The sequence below is a fragment of the Thamnophis elegans genome, chromosome 6, assembly GCF_009769535.1.
Source record: "Thamnophis elegans isolate rThaEle1 chromosome 6, rThaEle1.pri, whole genome shotgun sequence".
NCBI classification, from domain to species: Eukaryota; Metazoa; Chordata; class Lepidosauria; order Squamata; family Colubridae; genus Thamnophis; species Thamnophis elegans.
In genome coordinates, this window is record NC_045546.1 from 18,376,312 (window position 1) to 18,401,808 (window position 25,497).

The 25,497-nt window shown below is 40.7% G+C and overlaps 2 protein-coding genes across 2 annotated transcripts in view; both read left to right on the forward strand.

Annotated features, from left to right (window-relative positions):
- The first annotated feature begins 656 nt into the window (after positions 1-656).
- RAB39A (RAB39A, member RAS oncogene family) lies at positions 657-6,654 on the forward strand. Its single transcript, XM_032220214.1, has 2 exons — positions 657-988; positions 6,228-6,654. The coding sequence occupies exons 1-2, from the start codon at positions 657-659 to the stop codon at positions 6,652-6,654; spliced, it is 759 nt and encodes a 252-aa protein (XP_032076105.1).
- Positions 6,655-13,898: 7,244 nt separating this feature from the next.
- Positions 13,899-25,497, forward strand: part of CUL5 (cullin 5) — a 32,056-nt gene continuing 20,457 nt past the window's right edge. The window contains exons 1-7 of the mRNA XM_032219588.1: positions 13,899-14,313; positions 19,843-19,952; positions 20,680-20,779; positions 21,889-22,065; positions 22,675-22,816; positions 24,857-25,002; positions 25,084-25,164. Coding sequence (XP_032075479.1) covers positions 14,290-14,313; positions 19,843-19,952; positions 20,680-20,779; positions 21,889-22,065; positions 22,675-22,816; positions 24,857-25,002; positions 25,084-25,164 — 780 coding nt within the window. The 5' untranslated portion in view covers positions 13,899-14,289. The remainder of the gene's footprint in view (positions 14,314-19,842; positions 19,953-20,679; positions 20,780-21,888; positions 22,066-22,674; positions 22,817-24,856; positions 25,003-25,083; positions 25,165-25,497) is intronic.

The following is a 25,497-nucleotide window of genomic DNA, read 5'->3' on the forward strand; positions in this document are numbered from 1 at the left end:
GAAGAAGAAGAAGAAGAAGAAGAAGAAGAAGAAGAAGAAGAAGAAGAAGAAGAAGAAGAAGAAGAAGAAGAAGAAGGTGGTCTACTAACTCCCATCTCACAAAGGTTGATTCCATGGCATAGACCCACCTATCAGCCAAGAATGAACAGTTTCTCTTTATCTCTCTCTCTCTCTTCTTTCTTTCTCTCGCTTCTTTCTTTTTCTTCTTTCTTTACTTTCTCTTTCTTTTCCTTTTCTTTCTTTTATTTCTCTTTCCTTTTTTCTCTTTCCCTTTTCTTTCTTTCCTTCTCTCCCTCTCTCATCTCAAGAATAAAGGCTCTGGACAAGCCCCGCCTTCCCCCTCCCCTCCCGCAACCCACCAGGGACAGAAAATTGGAAGGGCGAACCCAGCCCCCTCCCACCGCTGCCCCCAGCCTTCCACCTCGCCACTCGCAGCGTACAGGAACAAAGAAGCGCCGAGCGAGAAGCAGCGTGGCAAGGCGGGCGAGCGGGACGGCGGACCAAAGGGAGAGAGGGAGTGAGGGTCTCCAGCCCTATCGATCCCCCGGCGACTTTCGGCTGACAGCCCCGGGGGGATCTCCGTCTTTTCGGGTCGAGTCCTCCCGCCAGATCAAAAGGCACCTCCCTCCCTTCCTCCCTTCCTTCCTGCTGCGCCAATGCCTGGGATAGGGGCCGTGGGAGCTCGGTGCAGGCACCGCCCGAGAAGGCGCCCCGACCAGGCCAAGGGGAGCGGCCAGCAGGCGGACGGCAGCGGGGAGACCGCCATGGACGCGGCCATCTGGATCTACCAGTTCCGCCTGATCGTGCTGGGCGATTCCACGGTGGGCAAGTCTTGCCTCTTGCATCGCTTCACCGAAGGCCGTTTCCCGGGCCCGATGCACTGCGATCCCACCGTCGGGGTGGATTTCTTCTCCCGCCTGGTGGAGATCGAGCCGGGCAAGAGGATCAAGCTGCAGCTCTGGGACACGGCGGGCCAGGAGAGGTTCAGGTACAGCCGACGTTGGCCCCGGACGCTGCTTCGCTTTCCCGCCTCGCTTTTGCTGGCATCGCCTTCCAAAATCTCTTTTTCTCACTCTTTCTCTCTGCTTCTCCCCCCCAAAAAAACTGAGTCCGGAGGAGAAATAGTAAAACGGATTCCGCATCCTCTGGAGCGTCTGAGGATGTGCAGAGTGCCACTCCCTAGCCACGCCCACTTTTGCCCCTTGCGTCTCTGTATATGTGTGTGTGCGCGCGCGTCTATGTGCATGAGCGCGCGCGCGCGCGTTCATTCACAAGTGTGCTTGCGGGCTAACTTTTTACTCACTTTATATGCGGGCCCTTATCTGAGCCTCTAGAATGGGGGAAATTAACTCCCCGTCAAAGGGACATATAATTTGTGGCTTTCGCGTGATACCCGAACTCTGTGCTTGTGTGAGTGTAAGAGCGTGTAAGGGGTGTGTGGGAGAGGCAAGGGCAAGGGCTTTGCAGCAAAAAAAAATCTTTTTAAAGGAAACAAAACACTTTCTGGCCTTGGTAGACTTGGGTAGCTTCTGAAATGAAGGTGTGCTTTGTGGGCAGCCTGTATCCCTGGTCAAATGATTTTTGCCACCTCCACCTCCAAAGCCTCAGCTGCCCCCCAAAAGTTATAATTAAACAAGCAAGCCTTGTTTTTTTGATCTGGTCCCTCTTTGATCATTCGGAACTGAAGAAACTCCAATCGGACAATGGGAAGCATCCAAACGATTCATCCGTGAGACATTCCATGCCATGGGAAATGTTGGTAGGCATTTGCTGACACAGCTTTGAAATCGATGGATTAGCCAAGGATAAGGCAGTGGCTATTAGTTGTATTCGCTATAGTTGTATAATGCTCAGAGGCAATCTTAACTCTGGACACTAGTTGGTTGCAAAACCCAACTGGAACTGAGCATCTGCAGTAGAGGGATGAGGTCACACATGACATCAGTTATGTAATTTGTACTCACTGTGTCATGATGACATCATCACCGCTTAGAGCTGTGGTCCAGCTGGCAGCTTGAAGCTGGATTTTCTAGAAACAGGAAATCAACAAGATACACCTGTCTGGCTGATTCATATTTACTTCACGCAATACATTACGCTCCAGTTAACTGAAATTGCTGTTTGTGAAATTAATCCTAACTTCTAACCTATTTATTAAGTTTATACACGTATGCCCTCGACTTAACAATCACAATTGAGCTCAATGTTTCTGTTGTTAAACAAGGTAGTTAAGTGAATTTGGCTCCCTTTTACGACATTTCTTGCCACAATTGTTAAGTGTATCTGACTTCCCCATTGACTTTGCTTGTCAGAAGTTTGCAAAAAGTGATCTTGTGACACCGGGACATTGCAACCGTCATAAACACGAGTCAGTTGCTGGAATTTTGATCGTGTGACCATGGGGATATTGCAATGGTTGTAAGTGTGAAAAACAGTCATAAGTCACTTTTTTTGTGCTGTTGTAACTGAACGGTCACTAAACAGATTGTTGGAAGTTGAGGATTACCTGTATCATAGACTAACCACAACAAAACTAATAATTTGTTGTTGTTGTTATGAAGTTGTGTTCAGCCCATCGTGACCCCATGGACAATGTTGTTGTTGTTAGTTGTAAAGCCCTGTCTGACCCATTGCGACCCCATGGACAATGTTCCTCTAGGCCTTCCTGTCTTCTACCATCCTCTGGAGTCCATTTAATCCCACACCTACTGCTTCAGCGACTCCATCCAGCCATCTCATTCTCTGTCATCCCCTTTGTCTTTTGCCTTCAATCTTTCCCAGCATGAGGCTCTTCTCTAGTGAGTCCTTCCTTCTCATTAGGTGGCCAAAGTATTTGAGTTTCATCTTCAGCATCTGGCCTTCTAAAGAGCAGTCAGGGTTAATCTCATCTAGAACTGACCGGTTTGATCGCCTTGCAGTGCAAGGGACTCGCAGGAATCTTCTCCAGCACCTTAGTTCAAAGGCCTCAATTCTTTGGCATTTAGCCTTCCTTATGGTCCAACTTTCACAGCCATACATTGCAACTGGGAAAGCCATAGCCTTGGCTATACACACTTTTTGCTTTTGCAGGTGATGTCTCTGCCTTTTAGTATGCTGTCTAGATTTGCCATAGCTTTCCTCCCCAAGAGCAAGTGTCTTTTAATTTCTTGGCTGCAGTCCCTCATCTGCGGTAATCTTGGAGCCCAGGAAAATAATTAATAATTTTTTTATTATTTAGTTAATAATATGCACACCTCTCATTCCTGCTGACAAAGAGAGAGGGTGGTCTGGAGAGACAGATGATACATAAACTGAATTAGGCTTGTGGGTTAGTTTCTCAGTTCCTGGGAAAGGCCAGCTTCTATCCAGATGCTTCTGTTTGTTTTGGAAATTACACCTTTGTTGCTATTTGGGTGGCTAACAAAGGCTAAAAGCATTTGAAAATGTTTTTTTTAATGCAGATGAATAGTACTAGGCACCAAATCAGAACAATAGTGCAGTAATAAAAATATAGTTGTAGAATAGTAACAGACTGAAACAAAGCTGGAAAGGTTCTGACTTCTTTTTTAAAAACAAAAACGAAATTTTATGGGGCCAGACCTATGAACAAATCACAGGCCATCCATCATCTGGGATGTGCGAAGCACTAGTGAGAAAAAAAATGCATTTGATTACATCTAAAGAATATTTTGCTCATCATTAAGCCATTGTGATCAGCCATTCACAGGTCCCCAAGTCCATTTTCATTTCCCTTCCTTGTCATATACACTTCAGGAGTCCTCAACTTATAGCAATAGCACTTAGACTTATATACTGCTTTACAGCCCTCTCTAAGCAGTTTACAGAATCAGCATATTTCCCCCCAACAATCTGGGTCCTCCTTTTACCCACCTCAGAAGGATGGACGGTTGAGTCAACCTTGAGCCTGGTGAGATTCGAACTGCCAAATAGCAGGCAGTCGGCAGGCAGCAGAAGTAGCCTAGAGTACTGCACTCTAACCACTGCGCCACTGACACTAGGACCAGAATTTCCACTGCTAAGTAAGGCAGTTTTTAAGTGAGATATTTTATGACTCATGGTTGCTAAGCAAATCATAGCAGTTGTTAAATGAATTACATGGTCATTAAGCAAATCTGGCTTCCCCCCCCCCCCATTGACTTTGCTTTATTTGTCTGAGGCTGGTTGCAAACGGCATTCAGATGTTCACAAGAGAGTGCAACCATTTTAAGTACATGCTAATTATGCCAAGTGCCTGGATTTTGATCATGTGACTGTGGGGAAAGCTGCTATGGTCCTAAGTGGGAGGAGTGATTATAAGTCATTTTTTTCAGTGCCATTGTAACTTCAAATCATCGCTAGTATTTTCTAATAATGCCTCCAGTGTATATATCCTGAAGTTAGAAGTACCACTGGAAATGAACATCATGGTTTAGGCTGTGCTTTGCTTTGCATCTTGTTAGTATTTTTTAAAAAATATTAAAACTACTTTTAAAAAAACTGGGGTAGAAGTGAGAGTAAGGAGCCTGAGATGTAATGGATATTCTGAGTCTAATACATTTTTATTTAATATTTGCATGGAGAAGTTGTGAAATTTGACAGGAGGCTACACTGGAAGTATCTATCCAAAAGGCTATTTTTTTCTTAGAGGCTGGTTTATTTATTCCAGCATCACATATGATCTGGAGACATGGAATAGAATAGAATAGAATAGAATAGAATAGAATAGAATAGAATAGAATAGAATTCTTTATTGGCCAAGTGTGATTGGACACACAAGCTCTTTTGTGCATATGTTCTTGGTGTACATAAAGAAAAATAAAATAGGATACATTCATCAAGAATCATAAGATATAACACTTAGTGATAGTCATAGGTTACTAATAAGCAATCAAATCATACTAGGAAACAAATAAAACAATATAAATTGTAAAGATACAAGCAACATGGTCATAAGTGGAAAGAGATAGGTACTAGGAAGGAAGAGAAGAATAATAGTAATACAGTCTTAGTAGATAATTTAACAATGTTATGGGGATTAGTTGCCCAGAATAGCTGGCATTGATACCCTGATTTACCTTTGCACAAGAGGGCAAGCTGGACCAGACAACAGAATCGTCTGTTTTCACTTTAATTCTATCCAACTCTACTGGCATCCATAGAAGGTGTGAGTGTGGCGATATTGCACATCATTTCAGCACTGATATAATTCAAGGTCAAACTTGGCACATGTACCGTATTTTTCAGAATATAAGACGTAACGGAGTATAAGAGGCACCAAGGTTTTGAAGAGGCAAATTTTAAAAAAAAAGTTTTTGCACTATGCAAACCTCCCAAAAATGGCCCATTTTTTTGCAAAAATGGGCCCAGTTTCCTCCCCCCAAAGGCATAAATAGCCCTTAGGAGGCTTGTAGAGTGCTCCTGGTGGCCCCCCAAAAGTGAGCAAAAACTGGTCCGTTTTTTGCAAAAACAAGCCTGTTTTTTGTCAAAAAAATTGCATGCATAACCTGAAAATCAGCCTGATTTTCACTCATTTCTGCCCTCCCCAGCCCCCAGGAGGACTCCTACAGACTCTGCATGGACATTTTGGTGAAGGGGCGGGGTTTCGGGAGGCAAAAAATGCTGTATTCAGTGCATAAGACGCACCAGATTTTCAGCCTTTTTTTTTTTAGGCAAAAAGGTGCGTCTTATACTCCGAAAAATACTGTACAGGGCGGGGCATAACCTTTTCCTAGGGGGTCACAGCAACACTTGTAATAACAACACAAATAATTCATACACCATTCGAAAGCCCATCAAAAACTGAGTTTATTGACACGATTTAATAGTCAGTATGACCACCATTAGCCCTTCGAACAGCATTCAAACGAGGTGGATTGATAAACGTCGCTCCAGCATCGCGAGCCTCTCGAAAGGCAATGCATTTTATTCTGTCAATGATCCTTTGTTCTTCCGAATCGAATTTTCCAGCCATTCTTAAAGCAAATTTAACATTTAATAGCTCATTCAATTCAGTTTTTTATGGGCTTTAAAATGAGGTGTCGCGGAAGTTGTAAACTGCTGTCGATCTTGCTGTGACCCCCCCTAGGAAAAGGTTATGCCCCACCCTGTATGTGTTTATTATTTTGAAAAAAGCAACATGATCCTGCAGATACTCATTGTCATTCCCCCCCCCCTATTGTTTTTGAAATGTACACAATTAAAAAGTGTAATATTCTTGCTGAGCTTGTCTTTCCCTTTTAATTTTACAGGTCAATCACCCGTTCCTATTACCGGAATTCAGTTGGCGGCTTGCTGGTGTTTGATATCACAAACAGGTCCTCTTTTGAACATATATATGATTGGTTGGATGAAGCAAAAATGCACGTTCAGCCTTTCCAGATTATCTTTATCTTGGTGGGACACAAATGCGACTTGGAATCAGATCGCCAGGTTACAAGAGAGGAAGCTGAAGAATTAGCATCTGCCTGTAGCATGAAATACATAGAAACATCTGCCAAGGAAGCCACAAACGTTGAAGAATCATTCACTATCCTCACCAAGGACATATACGAACTTGTGAAAAAAGGAGAGATTTCAATACAGGATGGATGGGAAGGGGTGAAGAGTGGTTTTGTTCCAAATGTTGTACATTCCTCAGAGGAAGCTACCTCACTAGGAGAACAATGCCCTTGCTAAAAAAAAATTTTTTTGCATGCCATACAACTTAACGAAGGGTTGGAGAAATAAGGCAACCGTTTGCAAAAGATCATTTTAAAAGATGCGTTAGATCAGAAATAAGTGATCTGTGGCTTCTGAGATGCTTATAGCTCCTAAAATACTTACTTACGTGTGGCTTGCAGGATTCTATAAGGATCATAAAGAATCAACAGCGTTTGCTTAAAAAGCAAAGCAAGCTTCTAATCGTTAATTACGGGAGTCAGCCAAGTCGGTGGAAGCAAAAGTGCAGGTTTTTATTTTAAAGAAAGGAAAAATTATTTCGTTTTCATCTTTTGCAACTTTTTGAAAGACGTATATAACTATTTTCTACAAGGCCGACTCAGGTTTATTTATCATTTGTTGCTAACAGGTTTTTTCCCCCATATGTTGTAACTATGAATATTGTCAAGAAAAGTAAAGCATGGCCATCATCACGTGTCCTTCACAACCACCATGTGCATGAAATAAGATGTATAAATCACATGAATTCTCCATATTTTTCTCACTGTGGACCTCAGGGGTACCCATTCCTTTATCTGTGGTTAACTTTTCACAAAAGAAGCTCCAGTCCAGGAGGGGACAATCTTTTTGGGACAGAAAGCACTTGAACACCTAGTGAAATTGGTGCGAGATACACTAATTTATTCACGTTCACTTGTGCTGTCCCAAAGGTGCTTTTTCAGGAGGCAACTGGACTTTCTTGATTTATTTTTTGAAGACATTTTGCTTCTCATCCAAAAAGCTTTTTCAGCTCTGTCAGGATAGTGGGGATAGTACTACTCAGATGACCCTGAGGACACAGATAAACTACCAAGGGCTTCAATGACCCTCTAAAAGGATGTAAATGACCAGCTGTCTGCGAGGAATATAAATCCTTCCATTTCCTATTATCCTGTCAGAGCTGAAGAAGCTTCTTGGATGAGAAGCAAAACTTCAAAAGAAAAAAAAGAAGAAAGTCCAGTTCCCTCCTGAAAAAGCACCTTTGGGACAACTATGACTTGGATGACTGAGAATCTCCATAGACATTCACTTATACTCTTACACTCATTCTTCCTCCAATTGTGAGAAGTATCTCACACCCAATGTCTTTCCAACTTTCAACCATTTTGATGGGGTTACCGAGTTGGAAGAAAGTAAAATCTCACTCCCAAATTAAAGATCCCTCTGAAGATTATTCTGGGAAATAATGGTGGGATGCCTATAGAGACCGCCTTCTGCCGATTACCTCCCACAGACCCATTTGATCCCACAGATTAGGCCTCCTCCGTATTCTGCTGGGTGGACATGGCCATGGTGGGCATGGCCTACTCGGCTTTTCTCGAGCCTCAGGGAGGGCGAAAACTCCTCCCCCGGGCTCTGGAGGCCTTCCGGAACTTCCGGGAGACCTGTTTTTGCCCCTCTCCAAGCCTCCACATAGACTCTGCACTTACCAAAATGGGCCCTGTGGAGACTCCTGGGAGGGGTGGGGTGGGCAGGGCCAGCCAGGTGTGGGATTTGAAGGTTCTCCAAACTGACCATAACTTTAGCTACAGGTTCTCTTGAGCCCGGGCGAACCTGTAGCAGCCCACCCCTCATTCCAACTGAAGAAACCTTCAGATCTGTGGAGATTCTCAGTCATCCAGGTGCTTTTTTTCTTCAAAAGGCAACTGTCCTGTTGTTGTTGTTGTTGTTGTTTTCCTTGAGGAAGAAGAAGAAAATGATTTGGTTCTCAGCAGAGAAGCAAAACATCCCTCCCTCGTTAGAACTGATAAAGCTTCTTTTGATGAGAAGTGAAATGTTTTCTTCTTCAAGGGGGGAAAAAAAACCCCAGCCCTTGGCTTTTGAAGAAAAAAAAGCACCTTTGAGACTTACAATACAATAGCAGAGTTGGAAGGGACCTTGGAGGTCTTCTAGTCCAACCCCCTGCCTAGGCAGGAAACCTTTCTTCAGACCCTGTCTGCCAAACAATTTTGGCTGGCAGGGTCTAAGAGGAGAGAGCCTTTTTGATTGTGGGCCCCCCACCCTTTGGAATATTGTCCCATCGATCAGCCCCACACTTGGACCTTTCAGAAGAGCTTTGTAACCTGATTCTGCTGACTGACCGAGGGCCCTGATAGGGACTCTCAATGCTGGGGGTGCCTGGAGAGGGTGAAAAGAAGGTCCCCACCATCATGTCACCTGTCCTCTTGATTTGTTCTTTAGCCTTCATTTAATGTTTCTTGATTTGTAATTCTTTTGTATTATCTGTTTATTACGCTGTAAACCACCCAGAGTCGCTGCTACAGTGAGACGGGTGGCATATATGTTTAATAAATAAAGGAAGTAAATAAATAATTGCAGCAGAAGTGGAGGAGGAGAAGGAAGGACAATGTAAAAGTGGTAAATTTGCTTACCCTCGCTACCGGTTCAGAAGCAGGAGCGCATGTGTGTGTGTGCTTGCTTCGCTCGTGTGCGGCACTTCTATGCATGCATAGAACCTTTTGCGCATGCACATAATGTTCATGATGACGTCTGGGCAGGTGGGCGGAGCTTCCCGCCGCCGCCACTACTGGTTCGGCCGAACGCAGTGGTGGGTTCCGAATCCTGTCACAACTGGTATGCTGTGCACGGGGCCAGGCGTCCTAGATGGGCATGCCACTGCCCTGTGACACCTAGCTGCTCGGAGGAGGTCATGCAGGCGCTTCTCCCTCCTACTACCGGTATGGCCATACCAGGCTGTACCACCCAGAACCCACCACTGGCCAAACTGGAATGAACTGGCAGAATACCACCTCTGGTGGGGATGCAACTTCAGTGCCCCAGGCCTAAACAGCTTATGGCACGGTAGTGGGCCACAGCCCAGGGTTGGTGTCCAACGTTGGCAACTTTTTAAGACTTGTAGATGTCAATATGGCTGTGTTAGAAGAAATATCCATCTGGCTCAGTTCCAAGCCAGGAGAAAGGCACTGGAGACAAAATGGAGGATGGAGGCTGATTGGAAAGAGAGCCCATTTATTGATGAAGCAGAACCACCAAGCACGTGTGACTCTGGGTAGCTGACCACATGGAGTTCAGAGGGAGGGGCATTTTTACCTTCTCTTAGGCTTTGAACTTGAGCTTACTGTTCCTTTGCAAGAACATGTATTCTATTGGCTGTTATCAGATTCCTATGGGCCATGTTTGTCTGAGCTCCCAGGTTTGGTTGAAGCCCTGGAGGGTGATGAGGTAATGAAGAGGTTTGTGTTTTGAAAGGGTGTTGGGCAATTCCTATTGTGGATTAATGGCTTTGTCTTGGAGGGACATGTCTTAATCCCATCATTCTGGAGCTGAAGGTCTTTGGTCTTGTAGCTAGGTTGGCCCAGTCTTTCTTAATGGACACCAAATGTCTGTTGGGGGCAGGGAGCTGAAGCTCTGAGTTTCTGTCTCCTTTAAGATTTCCATTTCTCTTTTAGGGGGAATATAATATTCTGCCTTTTTAATATTTCCTAAAACATTTCCTTCTTCTGGGAGGGGTGGCTTCCCACAGCTGTCTGGGGAATTCTGGGAACTTGAAGTCCACAAGTCTTAAAGTTGGACACTCCTGCTCTAGACAATCTGAAATAAAAGCTTTGGAGTGCCAACCAAGATTTGGAGGGAATTTAATGTTATGATCCTTGCATTAAATGTTGACATCTAGTGAGAGCCAGGAAGCTTACGTTTTCCATAGTAGCCCCTGCCCTGTGGAATGCCTTTCCTTTTGAGATCTAACAGAATCCATTTTCTTAACTGCAAAGAGGTAGCTTGACCCCAGGCACTATGATAGTAATACATGAAAATAATTGATTGGTGATGGAATAATGGAGAAATCCCCTCAACCAAGGCTGCCCCCTGCTGTACTCCACCTTACTAAAGGGCTACCTACTCCCACACGTTTAAATTTTTTTCAACTAACACATGAAACATGTAGGCCTAAAGAAGGTCCATGCGTCTCCAAATTCTTTCTCCCCCCAGAATGCTGATTATAATGCAGGCTACTAAAACAAATTATCCTCCAGATACAGGAGTGGCCTGTTAAAGGGACGGAGAACCACCAAATACCACTCCTGGCTGGCCCCGCCCACACCACCCCTCCCAGGAGTCTCCATGCGGCCCATTTTGGATGCAAGGTAAGTGCAGGGCCCACGGGGAGACTCAGGAAGAGGGAAAAACTGGTCTCCCAGAAATCCCGGAAGGCCGGAAACGGGCCCATTTCGGGCCTGCAGAGCCTGGGGGAAGCAGTTTTTGGTCTCCCAGAGGCTGGAGGAAAGGCTCCGGAGCCTGGGGAAGGAGAACCCCCCCCCCGCCACCATGGTGCAGGAGGCTGCCTAGCCCACACCCACTATGGCCACACCCAGCCACCCAGCAACCGAGCAGTGTTGGGGACTTTCACAAGGAGTGGATTGAGGCTGGAGTCAGTGCTTCAAGAGCCATCACACACAGAAGGATCCTGGACATGGCCTTTTCCCGACAATCCTCTCCAGGCTGCGGTCATCCCTGCTGCTTGTGCACCTTTTTCTTCCACACTTTTCCTTGCCACATAACTTTCTATTAATGTGCTTTGATACAGCACTTTGGGAGCATTCAATGTCTTTTGCAATTATCTTTTGAGGCTTTCCTTCCTTATGGAGGGTGTCAATGATGGTTTTCTGAACAACTGTCAGGTCAGCAGTTTTTCCCATGATTGTGATTCCTACTGAACCAGACTGAGAGACCATTTAAAGGCTCAGGAATCCTTTGCAGGTGTTATGGCTTAATTAGCTGATTAGAGTGGGACACTTTGAGCCTAGAATATTGCACCTTTTCACAATTTTCTAATTTTCTGAGATTGTGGATTTGGGATTTTCATGAGCTGTAAGCCATAATCATCATAATTATGACAAATCACGGCTTGAACTGTCTTGCTTTGCATGTAATGAGTCTATCTCATATTAGTTTCACCTTTTAAGTTGCATTACTGAAATAAATGAACTTTTGCACGATATTCTAATTTTTCAAGTTTCACCTGTATGCATGGAGAAAGCATCAAATTCAGTCTCAAACATCTCCAGGAAATGGAATGAATTTCAATTCCTGGTCCCGACACCAACACATTGATGTTGTTTCTGTGGCAAGCTGACAGCAGTCTGCTATTGTCTTCTTGTGGGAGAGTTTGACCATGACCTAAGCTAAGCTGGCTTCTGCAATCTGCAAATCCTAGCCCTGAGATTTCTCAGTGATCTTCTTCCAAGTTCAGTCCTACTTAGCTTCCAAGACAACATGAGGTTAGGCATGGCAATCTTGTCCCAAACCTTGGGTTGCTTCTGTTAATTGGTTAGATGGATGAAGCATAAATCAGCATAAATATCATCTTGTTCTTTGCAATGCTTATAATGCAATGCCATGCCACACCAATGGATTTTTCTTTTCCAATTGCAATGCTTTAACATTGTTGAAATTACATGTGGCAAAGAAACCAAAAACGTGTCACATTAGTAAATATTTTTTAGATTTCTTCTGCAACTCTTATTAACAATAAAATGTAATAAAATTCTCTTTCTGAATCTTTAAAAGTCAATGAAAGAAATACTGTTTAAAACAAAACGTTTTTCTTAATTGTCTTGTATTATTCATAATTATATTCCATTTGGGTTAGGTAGAAAATTAATTTTTTTTCATTTAACAGTGGTGGAAATAAAGTACCATATTTCCATAATAAGTAAAAACTTAATCAAATATATAAACCTGCTTTCAGATATTTGTGCAAAAAAAAAAAATCCCTAAAGGAATAAGGATCGATACATTAGCCACACAGTCATATTTTTGTTGCACAAACCAATAGGATACAAAGATTTTTTACTGAGCAGATAAAGATGGCCAAATCTTCATAATGGAAGATTTTTCAACTTAATGACATTATATGTTTCCTAGATGTCTTTCTCCATTGGCCAATCTATTAATCTAGTTATGAATATTACCTGAATATTGATCTTTAGTGCAGTAATTCACCAAAAGGTTTGCAAATTGGCAAGATAGCCATAGAAAACCTGAGCCGGTTGCTTTTTTGCAGGAACAATGGCAAATCATTTCTGAAATAGCAATAGCACTTAGACTTATATACCGCTTCATAGCGCTTTTACAGCCCTCTCTAAGTGGTTTACAGAGTCAGCATTTGGCCCCCAACAATCCTCATTTTACTAACCTCAGAAGGATGGAAGGCTGAGTCAACCTTGAGCTGGTGAGATTTGAACTGCCGAGCTGCAGCTACCAGTCAGCTGAAGTAGCCTGCAGTACTGCATGCTAACCACTGCACCACCTCAGCTCTGTGATTACTTGCCAAGAGAAGTGCAAGGACTTGCAAGGCAGTCTCTGAGAATCAGACAAGACCGAAGGGAAGGTGGTGGCGGTGAGAATCCAAAGAGTTTGCAGACTGGCAATAAAAGATAGCTCTAGGAAGCATCAGTTTATACATACATTTTATTGACAATTTTAAATACAGCAGTAAAAACTAAACTCAGAAAGTAATAAAGAATTAAAAAGTGCCAAGAAAGTAAAAGGAAAGAAGACAAGGAAAAGGAAAGAGTGAAATAAAGAAAATACACTCAATTACCACTAAGTGTGGTAATTCTTCTACCTCCTATAAAGTTACAAATGGATATCTATGTCTTCACCCCATATCCCACAGCCAAACCAATCCAAACCAACCATCCAAACCAAGGGTGAAATTCAGCAGATCCTGACAGGTTCTGGAGAACCAGAAGCCAAAATTTTGAGGAGAACCGGCAAATGCCACCTTCGGCTGGCCCCCAGGAGTGGGGAGGCAATGGAGATTTTGCAGTACCCTTCCCCCTGGAGTAGGGAGGGAATGGGGATTTTGCAGTATCCTTCCCCCAGGAGTGGGGTGGGAAGGAGGATTTTGCAATATCCTTCCCCCAGGAGTGGGGAAGGAATGGAGATTTTGCAGTATCCGTCCTCTGAAGTGGGGAGGGAATGGAGATTTTGCAGTATCCTTCCCCCTAGAGTGGGGAGGGAATGGGGATTTTGCAGTATCCTTCCCCCAGGAGTGGGGAGGGAATGAGGATTTTGCAGCATCCTTCCCCTGCCACGCCCACCAAGCCACGCCCACATAACCGATAGTAAAAAAAAAATGAATTTCATCACTGATCCAAACCAACCGAGCGCTGCCGACCTTTCTCCCCTGGTTCCTCCCAAGAAAGGGAAGAATGGCCTCCGCTCGGTAGGTGGCGCTATGGCGCCCGAGCCGCAGCGCTGTCTCTCCTCCGGATTTGGACTTGCCTCTCCTCGGCACCGCATCATGCGGGCTTGGCCGGCCCCTCGCGAGGAGCCGGAACGCCGCTGCCGCCGCCGCTATTCCAGCCGCCAGACCCCGGACTCCCGCGGGGCCGCCGTCGCCATGAGGCGCTGAGAACCGCGGCCCGCAGGAAAGCCCGGGAGGCCGCTCCGCCGCCGAGCAAGCCGTCAAAGCCGAGAGTCGAACCTCGCCTGGCCGCTCGCTCGCTCCCTCTCCCGCCCGCGGCCCGTCCGAGACCATGTAAACCGGAGACCGGCTAAAGCCCGAAGGCCGGCCCCGAAGAGCGGGGAGGGCGCCGGAGCTGCTGGCTCGGGAAGGCCCGGAGCGCGCGTGGGTTGGGGGGGAAGAACATGGCGACGTCTAATCTCTTAAAGGTGAGAAGAGGGAGCGAGGCGGGCACCCCTTCGCGCCGCTCGGCCCGTCCGGCTACTAGCTCCGGCCCCGGCTCTGAAGGAGCTGAGGAGAGGAAAGGGGAGGGAAGGCCGTCAGGAAAGGGAGGAGTGGCCGAGGGAGTCCTAATCAGTGGGGCTGGAAGGACGGGCAGCGAGGGGGAAGGTGTTGTATATGCGTGACCCGCACTAGGCTTTAACTTCCCGCCGTCCCGTGAAGTGAGCAACCTTCGTGGTTCACCTCAACAACCTCAAGCCAGGAGCCACGGTTGGCTAAAAAGAGCGGAGCCCCCCACCCTTTTTTAAAGCCAACCTTGTCCGGAGAAGAGGAACCCCGACCTAAGAGGTCTGATCTGACCCCGTGCGGGTGTAGAAAGAGAGTGAGGGGCTGGGTTCATGTCAACGCGCTGAACCCGAGATTATTGCCTGAATGGACTCGGTTACATCACCATATAAACCATCTAAGATGTCTGGGGTGGTGGGGGTTGTGGTACCTCTTAATAATAAAGCAAATTAGCCTGTTGGAATGTCACTTGGTGTGTTTGTGGTCTACGCTCAACCCCTGTAATAATGGTTTGTGGATGAGAGTGCTGTTATTATTACTCTTGTTAGTCTAGATAATTAGTCTAGATTATTATTAGTCTTTTATGGTAGGTAGGTAGGTAGGTAGGTAGGTAGATTAGATAGTGATAGATTAGATAGAAGTGGAGTAGATAGGTACATAGATATAGAATAGAGATAGTTTAGATAGTGGTAGGTAGGTAGGTAGGTAGGTAGGTAGGTAGGTAGGTAGGTAGGTAGGTAGGTAGATAGATAGATAGATAGATAGATAGATAGATAGATAGATAGATAGATAGATAGATAGATAGATAGATATAGAATAGATGAGAGATAGGAGAGAGAGAAAGATGGATACATAGATAGGGATAGATAGGATACATAGCTAAAACTCATCATGCCTCCTGTTTTCACCACAACTCTGCCAAGTGGGTTGGGCTAAGGAGGGAGAGTAACTGTCTCTAGCTCTAAAATTTAATGCAGACTGAGCCATAAACTAGCCCACCAAATTTTAACCTTACAGTATTGTGTGAACTGTTCAGAGAATTCAAGACTAATCTGAGCTAGGTGAAACAAGTAGTAGCATAACGTAGAACAGAATAAATAGAAGCATAATGTAATTTTGTCTATTACTAGTTATTATAAAACATTTAGTTCATATACATTTTTATTTTGCATATATGTAATATGCCTATTTTTATGAAATAAATTATTCAATTATTATGAGCAAGAAAGGTTTGGTTAATGGAAGTAGATTACTGTCAATCATTGCACACAATATACAAACACGTTAAAATAACTGAATTAAAGCATATTGGAGAGATGGGAAACATTTCAACTATGTTCAAAAAATAACAAAAAATATCTGCACCAGAAATCTCTCTAACTTTACTCTCAATAAATATATTTCTAGATTCTCTTGAGGCAGGACATAAAGAAGGATCTAAAAGATTGCTTTTAGATGTGTAGAAGAATAAGAAAATAAACAGCATACATTCATATGGCTCTTATTGTATTATTGTCCTGTTCATATTCTTGTAACTATTCTTATAAATCTAATCTGATGCATGATGAATCTTTGTGAAATGCATTAGCTTCTCAAAATTTCTAGTGTTTATGAATAGAATGGATGTGCTTGGAGATGCCAACGTTATGCAGCTTGGCCATCTGTGTAAATATTGCATGGTTCTGGCTTCTAATATGGTGGGAGGAGAACCACATGGATTTTGAGAATTTATCTTCATAATATTTCAAATTATATGGAAATAGAAGCCTACCCATAGTTGCTTCTTCTAGGTTTCCGAGTGTCTTAGTCCTGGCTTGCTTAATAAAACTATTAAAATGTAAATGTGTGCAAAATGAAATTAATACCATTCTTGGCACTTATCCAGCTGGTAGAAGGATCCTAAACCACAGATTCTTACACTTATACAAGAATGAAAGCAACATGAATTATGGTTCTCCATAGATGTATTAAAATTCACACATCACGTTGGGCCTGACTTATTAACCATGGTTTTAGAACAACTTTCTTTTGACATGATTTATACAACACATTAAGCCAAAGTTTAAAAAAGTCATGCTACGGCTTAATGCAGAACATATTAGTTTTATGGATTAACTTTCATGCATTAATTCCTCGTGCATTGTTTCAAAATGGCCTACACTGTTATTAAAAGTGGCTTTAAGAAATAATCATGTTGAATTATCTGAATTTACAAATTTTGTTAGTTATACATAACTAAGTCTAGATAATTTTTTACTATTTATGAAGTGCCAAACATTAGTTCCCCACTCTGTTCAATAAGAAATAGATTGAAGATCTATTTTGATCAGTGTTTCGCTATAAGACATAATCCCCTCCCAGGCAATATTTATTTTTACAGCTTTTTTAACATTGACTTCTTGCAAGGCTTTTATTTTGTTTCTACAGTGAGCAGCCTGATTTGTTGAATCAAACCACTTAGTTTACCTATTATGATTAGTGAAAAAAAGTTGGCTGCTGATATTAAGTCTTTCTGGAGGAATGTTGAGTTCATCAACCCCCTTTTTCCTCCTCAGTTTGTTGAGCTCTGATCCCAGCTACTGCCCTGTCCCTTCCTTTTTCTCCTTCATATTTTCTCTATCATTTAGTTCTTGTACCCATCTTTCTAGTCAAGAAAGCATTGTGTGTGTGTGTGTGTTCATAACATCATTAGGTTTGTTTGAAATTCCAGAGTGTAAATTAAAATATAATATCTTATGGCTAAAATGCATTGGCTGCATTTTTATAAATATTTTTTTTGAGAATAAAATCCTTAGTGGAATCAACAGGTACATGCTGTGACATCTTTTCTCCCCCTTTTGTGCAACTTCATACAGTTGGTACTGCTGGAATATCACTTGTCCCAGTTTCTTTGTAGCTCTATTATCTATACAGCCCTTTGTTTCTTTGCTTTATTTCTGCGTCCAGTGGATCCTGCAAACTAAACAGCTGTTGTATTTCACCTGCCATCCAAGATTCCTAACTTCCAAGATTTAAAAGGGAGAAGAAAGCGAGCAGAAACACATTTCTAAAAATTGGGCTGATACAAATTCCTTGATTATATCACCTCTTCTTATCTCCTTGTAGTAGAGCTACACTAGTGAAACAACAACAGAAACAACAACTGCCAAGTTTGCCCAGTGTGATAAGCCATTAGGAAACCTGTTTAATATCTTATGTGAACTCAGTTATTTTGGTTAGTAGACTTTGCATTATAATTTAAGTATGTTTTACAAACTCATCCAATTGTGATTATTCAGTAAACTGTAGTAAGCCATATTATTGGTGTGAAATGTTGAACTGATCACACTGTGGAAAGATGGTTTGCAGTGCGCATTGTAGTTATATTCGATGATCTTTGGAATTACTTTTCATCTTCATTCATGCTCTAGACTCATAGAATAAATTATTTCTAGAAATAAGCGCATCCTCGCTGTAATGTAGTAAAATTTTTCTTGAGAGGTAAAAATCCAGTAGTATCAGTAAAGTTCTTGGCAATAATGATGACATAACATGGCTATATGAAGGAAATAGCATAAAATGTATAAAATCTTCCATTATATTAATTTAGCTAAATAGTAGCCTTAGTGTTTATGGTATATGATCTGCCGACAGTACTCAAAATATGGTAACATTTCTTAAGCTTTGTGACAGTTTATGACTGATTATGTTCATTTCAATTATTGATATTTAATTAGCAGTGCTAATGTCTCTTTTCTTGAAAAAGATTTCAAGTTGAGCAATGAGATTTTGTTCAGAATCAGATATGAAAATGTTGAAATCAAGGGAGGAAAGAAAGGCATGGTCTATAAAAGTACTTTATAAAGAGAATAGTGGAAATCTTGCTTACTAAATTAGGAATCTTGTGGGCTTTCTTTTTGTTAGCGTACAATGGAATAAGTTGGTGGAAATTTGTTACATAGGTACAGTAGTGTTTGCCTGCATTTGCACAAAGAATCTAAGCCATGGGTTGCTTAACTGTAGTTTACTTAATAGCTTATAATGGCTTTGTGTAAATATCTGCAAAGGTAAAAGGGGTTAGGCAACATAACATTCTATCATTATAACGCCAGTCAAAAATGTTGTTAAAATAGCAAGGGATTTGTTCGTCTAAATTTTGTAAAATTAATTGATTTCATGAAGATATTCTGTTTCTTATATACACAGTATGTTTATATACTTATTTGTTAAATAGATTTCTATGGCCACCCAACCCACACATGGTAACTCTCAACAGCATTAAGAAAAGAATAATTCAGACACTGTGTGCTTAATTTGAATGTTCCTTGTGGACCTTCTCTGTCACATTAAAGGAATTACCATGATGATAATCAATTGTAGAGAGTCAGCATTCGTGATATGATCATGTGTTGCTTTTGAAGGGGTATTTGTGGGACAGAATCATGTAAAAGACCAAGAATGATGATCATATATGTAGAAGCAAACCCATAAATACAATAAGTGTAACTTGTCATTATTATATCTTACTTTTGTATGTTTTTTCAATTATGAATGTCTCTTGAATTTTTTCTTAAACTGAAGGGTTTTTTTTTTAAAGTAATCCACAAAAGAAGAACAAGTAAAGAAAAACACGATAGGAGCAAATGGTTAGAAATATGTAGCAAGTTCCATATTTTTAGAAGCAGGTTTATAATGAAATGGTAATAATATTTGATATCACTGATTATTTTTGTATAATTAATTATGTACTATTTTTGAATCTAAAATTTCAATAGAATAGCAACATCTTGCAGCAATTATTAATCTTTTCTGTCTTTGAGGGGTTCAGCGTATCAATACATAAACCCCATTGCTGTCAGCTATATAAAATGCATTTTCCTTTCCACCGTATATTTTGATATGGAGATAGCACTTTTTCAGATGCATAGACTAGATTGAGAGCAATTTGACATGAGGTCCTTTTGTGCTTATATGGATCCAAAATCATTGATTGCAAAATATAGTTAATATGCAAATTGGATTCATATAAAAATGGTAGATTCCTAGTACTGTACTTTGTAGTATAGACTATTATCTAGATTACAATGGTGTTTTAAGTCTATTTGTTTCTTTTAACAGTGTTTCATTATGATTTAATAATACATCCCCTGGATATTCCAATTTTACATAATTGGTGAATCATGAGCTATTCATTCAGAAGAAATGGGAACTAATTTTCTTACATATTTTAAAACAGTGGCACTTATCATATTTGAAATATGAAGCTTTTTATTGTTACTCATGTGTTTTATGCTATTTATTGTTACTCGTGTGTTTTACACCCACACATACACCCACATATATATATACTATACATGCTTGTTTGGAAACAAGTCCCACTGGGAAAACTTCTGAATATGGTTGAGGTGTAACATTCACTTCTATTTGACTAAAATCTCTTTCTCTCTCTCTCTCTCTCTCTCTCTTTAAAGAATAAAGGGTCACTTCAGTTTGAAGACAAGTGGGATTTTATGCGCCCAATTGTTTTGAAGCTTTTACGCCAGGAATCTGTTACTAAACAACAATGGTTTGATCTATTTTCGTAAGTAACTTCTGAAATGTCTATTTCTTGGAATAGAAAAATATTTATGTATTATTTATTTGTTCTGCAGTGTCTTATCAGAGCAGATGTTCAAAGGAAGACACTTCAATGGATTTCTCACGGGAACTTGTTTTAAATACTTCTGTGCTGATTATTAAGGGCTATTGAAGATCTTACATTTACAGTCAAAGCAATTAAAATGAGGCATCATATACTAAAAGGCATAATCTAGGGGAAAAAGACAGCTTATTAACATATAGGATATTAACTTGTATCTTTAGCTTTATTTGTGAAAAGAACTTTGGTTTAGACTGCTTGGGTTTTTATCTGCAAATAAAAATATGAGAATCTGATGGCTTCTTTAATTAATTGAACTTACAAGCATTAATTGGGAATTTCCATATTCATTTATTCTAATATGTGTATTACATTTCAAGAAGATAATATTGTTTTCTCCTTTCCCCCACCTTTAGTTATGATCAGCATAGTATTGTTGGACCCAAATTGTTGGGGGCAATATGATGACTCTGTAAAACCGCTTAGAGAGGGCTGTAAAGCACTGTAAAGCGGTATATAAGTCTAAGTCTTAAGTGCTATTGCTATTTAGTTAGGGTTTTTTTGGGGGGGGGTCTGCATTTTTCGTGCCCACACGTAAGCAATTTATTATACAACACCTAAAATAAATTGAGAAGTTATTTTAACTTGATTTGATTTGCATATTTTCTAGAGATGTCCATGGAGTTTGTTTGTGGGATGATAAAGGCCCAGCGAAAATACATCAGGCCTTGAAAGAAGATATCCTTGATTTTATTAAGCAAGCACAAGCGGTAAATTAAACATAATTAGCAAGTATTTTTAAACAATATATTTTTGTTAGATTTTACATCCACCTTTGATTTAAGAATTTAAACATCTCACTCAAATGCCTCTTGATAGGATACTGTGTATTATGCAAACAAAAAAGTCAGTATTGTAACATCTAAACTGTAGTTTGAACTCAAAGCAAGTTAGTCACTGTAAAATCAGTATAAATGTTTGTCGATTAATCAGTGCTCAATTAAAATAACAAGTTAAGTATGGGTAGTTTAGTATATATATGTATACTTAAGTTAGTTTCTTTACATATTTCATTATCTATCTATCATCTATCTATCTCAATATTAAACATTATACTGCCATCACCCATGTTTGCTTGAGTCTAAGTCTCCAAAATACAATTAAGACTAACCTCTGAACCAAACATTCTGATTGTGCTATGTGTGCATGGGAAATTGTGCACCTCTATTTTTCTGAAGAGTTCTTGATAATGCTTCTATGTCAATCAAATCTCATTTTAAAACTCAAATATTAAAGAACCACATTTTATTGTTTCTTCTTCATTTATATTCAGGAGCTCATTACACATTTTGATACCCATTCTCAGTTCATTTATGTTCCCTGTTTAGAAAGCAGCCTGTGAAAACATCATATTATTAAAGGCATGCATTTTGATTGGCTAAAACTATAATTTTCTATCAGCTGCACTTGGAGTAAGTACAGCTGAGCATCAAAAATTATCAGAACATATTTCCAAATAAGCATGCCTAGTATCATGCCATACAGTATATGATTCGCAGTTTTGAATACTTTTCAGATTATTCCTTCAGTGGCTTGGTAACTTCTAAGGCTTAGGCATAAGAAGCTGGCATCTTAAGCTCTCTTTTATCTTCTTGATGTTTTTCTTTAGCAGTTGTTTCCTTAATTTCAGGCACATTTTCTAAAAAATATATGTTGTCATGTTGATATTTGTGTGTTTGTCTGTGTATATACTCACACACACATGATGAATTTAAACCTCAATATCCCAAATGAAATGAGTGGGAGCGTAATGTCCATTTGTTCATGAAGTGGAAATTCTTTGCAAATGTATTTATATTTGCCTTTATCTTGCTTTCAGAGGGTGCTCAGCCACCAAGACGATACTGCATTACTGAAAGCCTATATTGTAGAATGGCGTAAATTCTTCACACAATGTGATATCTTACCCAAGCCATTTTGTCAGTTAGAGATTACTCTCATGGGTAAACAAGGCAGCAATAAAAAATCCAATGTAGAAGACAGTATTGTACGGAAGGTAAGTGCTGGGTTTCGTTGTAGCCTTTTTTCATGGTGAAACAGAAGAATGAAATACTATACCACTAGTCAGTAGGTCTTTTGGGGAACCAATAAGATAGGACTAAAGAATATGCAAAGTTTGATTCATCCAGAATAAACCTACATGAAGATTTTTCTTTAGAAAAGTAAAAGTAAATAGTAGGAGATGGGAAAAGTTAAGTCAGATATAACAAACCTGAGATTATTTTTAATAAGTAACTTGTTTTTAGTGCTTTTGAATTTTATCTATGTCAAGGGCAAATTTCAAATTCGCATCTTTTTTTGTTTTCAGAAATGAGTAATTTCATTCAGAGTCTTCACCTCCAGGGTAACTGAATACTAATTGTGCCCTCTGCTTATAAATGCAGACTCAGTTTTAAATTATTGAACCATAGACCTCATAGCCATGGCACACTTTTATTTTAAAAAGGTCATTTTTTTCTCTTTTCTCCCTCCTGGTTGAGAGATTTAATACAATTTATTTTAAATCTGCCAGATCCTTTATACCTAAAAATAAAATAAAAGTTATGTTTTGTGTTTTAGCAATTGATCCATCATATTTGCTGTTTAATTATTATTGTATTTTTAGCTCATGCTAGATACCTGGAATGAGTCCATATTTTCAAACATAAAAACTCGCCTTCAAGACAGTGCAATGAAGTTGGTCCATGCTGAACGGTTAGGAGAAGCATTTGACTCTCAACTTGTCATTGGTGTTAGAGAATCTTATGGTATGCCTTGTTATGTAAGACTATTACATTATATATGAAAAGTATTCTAGCATTCTTCAAACACTACAGTGTTTCCCAGAAAATAAGACAGGGTTTTATTTTCTTTTGACTCACAAAATATGGCTGGGCCTTATTATCAGGGGAGGGCTTATTGTTTTGGGGTTGCCAGGAGACTTCTCTCTTGCAAGGGGGCTCCCGAAGAGCCAGGCATAGCCTCAGGGTCAAACGGCTGTGTTGCGCTGTCGCAGCAGCGCAACACAGCAGCCATGAAATGACCATGCTCACAAGCAGCCACCCGGCAAACCCCCTTTCCAGCCAGGCACAGTGCCATTCACTGACCTAGGGGAATCAGCAAGCCATGTGAGCTCCTGTTCGCCTCCTGGCTCCCGCGGCTTGGCGCTTTTGGAATGCCCCTAGGTCAGTGGATGGGGCTCTGCACGGCTGGAGAGGGGGATTGTGCGAGCAGCTGTTCTGCTCCCCGCTCACTTGCCTCCCAGTCTCACGGTGCCCTTGCCCAACTCTCCCAGCAGAGCCAGGCCACCTCCGCTGCCGCCACCCTCCGCCACCGTCATCCCAACATGGCTTTTTCTGTGGCTTCCAAACCACAGAGGTAGGATACCAAGTCCTCTGGCAGTGGCTGCTCTGGGAGTACGCTCTATGGTTGTGGGCTGCTGTTGGCTTGGTGCCTTCGGGATACCGCTAGGTCAGTGAGTGGCACTCTGCCTGGCCGGAGGGGGGATTGTCCAGGTGTCTTATTTTCGGGGGAGGACTTATATTTTTGCCCACCCGAAAAATGTTTCATGGCCTTATTTTCAGGACATATCATATTTTCGGGAAAATGATAGTAAAACGATTGCTAGCAAGCATACTTAACAGCGAACATGTATCTTTAATTTTTTTTAGAAATGCTTAGGAATAATACATATGTACAAACGTGTGTGTGCATAATGATTTAGGTCATTGCAATAAAAGTAAATTAGTTTTCTTAATACCAATTTAATGCTTAAAGTTAGAACTTTAAGTCTCCATGTGAAGTTGAAATGATCAGGAAACTGCAGGGCTTTTCGCATTCTTCAAATTTTGTCTTTTCTCATCTGGTAAATAAGGGTTTACACCAAACACCTCAGTGGAAATTTGTTTTAAATTACCACATTATTGCTTTTTGCATAGGAAAAGCTACAAAATGGAAGTTAAAAAAAATCAAAAACCATGGTCTGGGAATATGAATTAATTTAAGATGGTAGCTACACTGTATTGCCAAAAGTATTTGCTCACCCATCCAAATAATCAGAGTCAGGTGTTCCAATCACTTCCATGGGCACAGGTGTATAAAATCAAGTACCTAGGCATGCAGACTGTTTTTACAAACATTTGTGAAAGAATGGGTGGCTCTTAGGAGCTCAGTGAATTCCTGCGTGGAACTGTGATAGGATGCCACCTGTGCAACAAATCCAGTCATGAAATTTCCTCGCTCCTAAATATTCCATAGTCAACTGTCAGCTGTATTATAAGAACGTGGAAGTGTTTGGGAACGACAGCAACTCAGCCATGAAGTAGTAGGCCACTAAACTCGTCCAACATCAGTGTATGACCTCACAAATGCGCTTCTGGAAGAATGGTCAAAAATTCCCATAAACACACTCCTGAACCTTGTGGACAGCCATCCCAGAAGAGTTGAAGCTGTTATAGTTGCCAAGGGTGAACTGACGTCATATTGAACCCTATGGATTAGGAATGGGATGTCACTTACATTAAGTTCATATGCGAGTAAAGGCAGGTGAGGGAATACTTTTGGCAATATAGTGCATGAATGTAATATAGTCAGTCCAAAAACTTTCAGTTTACCTTCTGAATTTAAAACATCAAGAACAGCTTCTCCAAAATAGATTTTATTATTCCCCAAATTACTTGAGAGTAGCAATTTTATATTCAAATTATTATTGTTTATCCAACTCTTGTTGCCATTGTCTTAAGAAGATTAAGTATATTTCTTAACAGGGATAAGAAGCAATTACTTTAATTTGATATTTCTTGTTACAGTTAATCTGTGTTCCAATCCTGATGATAAACTCCAGATTTATCGGGATAATTTTGAAAAAGCATACCTAGATTCAACAGAGAGATTTTATAGAACTCAAGCCCCTTCATATTTGCAGCAGAATGGCGTACAAAACTATATGAAATATGTAAGTGAGAAGGTGTTCTTTTGAAGAAGTCTGTTGGTTACATATTAATATTTTAAGCAATGATATTCTGTTTCTGCACAGGCAGATGCTAAACTAAAGGAAGAAGAAAAAAGAGCACTACGATATTTAGAAACAAGGCGTGAATGTAACTCTGTAGAAGCAGTAAGTACTCTTTTAATAATACTAAGAATTAATATGCTAAAAGATTTAGTAAATTAAATCACTACTTATACAAGTCTGAACATACTCAACCTTGGTTTTTTAAAAAAAATCTAGTTATGGAATATCTGAATGTATTAACATAGTAACCTATATCATGTGCAATTAAAAGCAGAAATTCCATAAGGTCAAAGATTGTTCTCTGTTGCAGAAGTTGATGCAAGATTATTATTGCTCTTTCCAAGCAGATTCTTCTGTTTCTAAAAGTGTAAACATACAGTTTCAGAACCATGAGAAAAATTGTGTTTGTAGTTCTTCGTTGAAATTGTTCTTTTA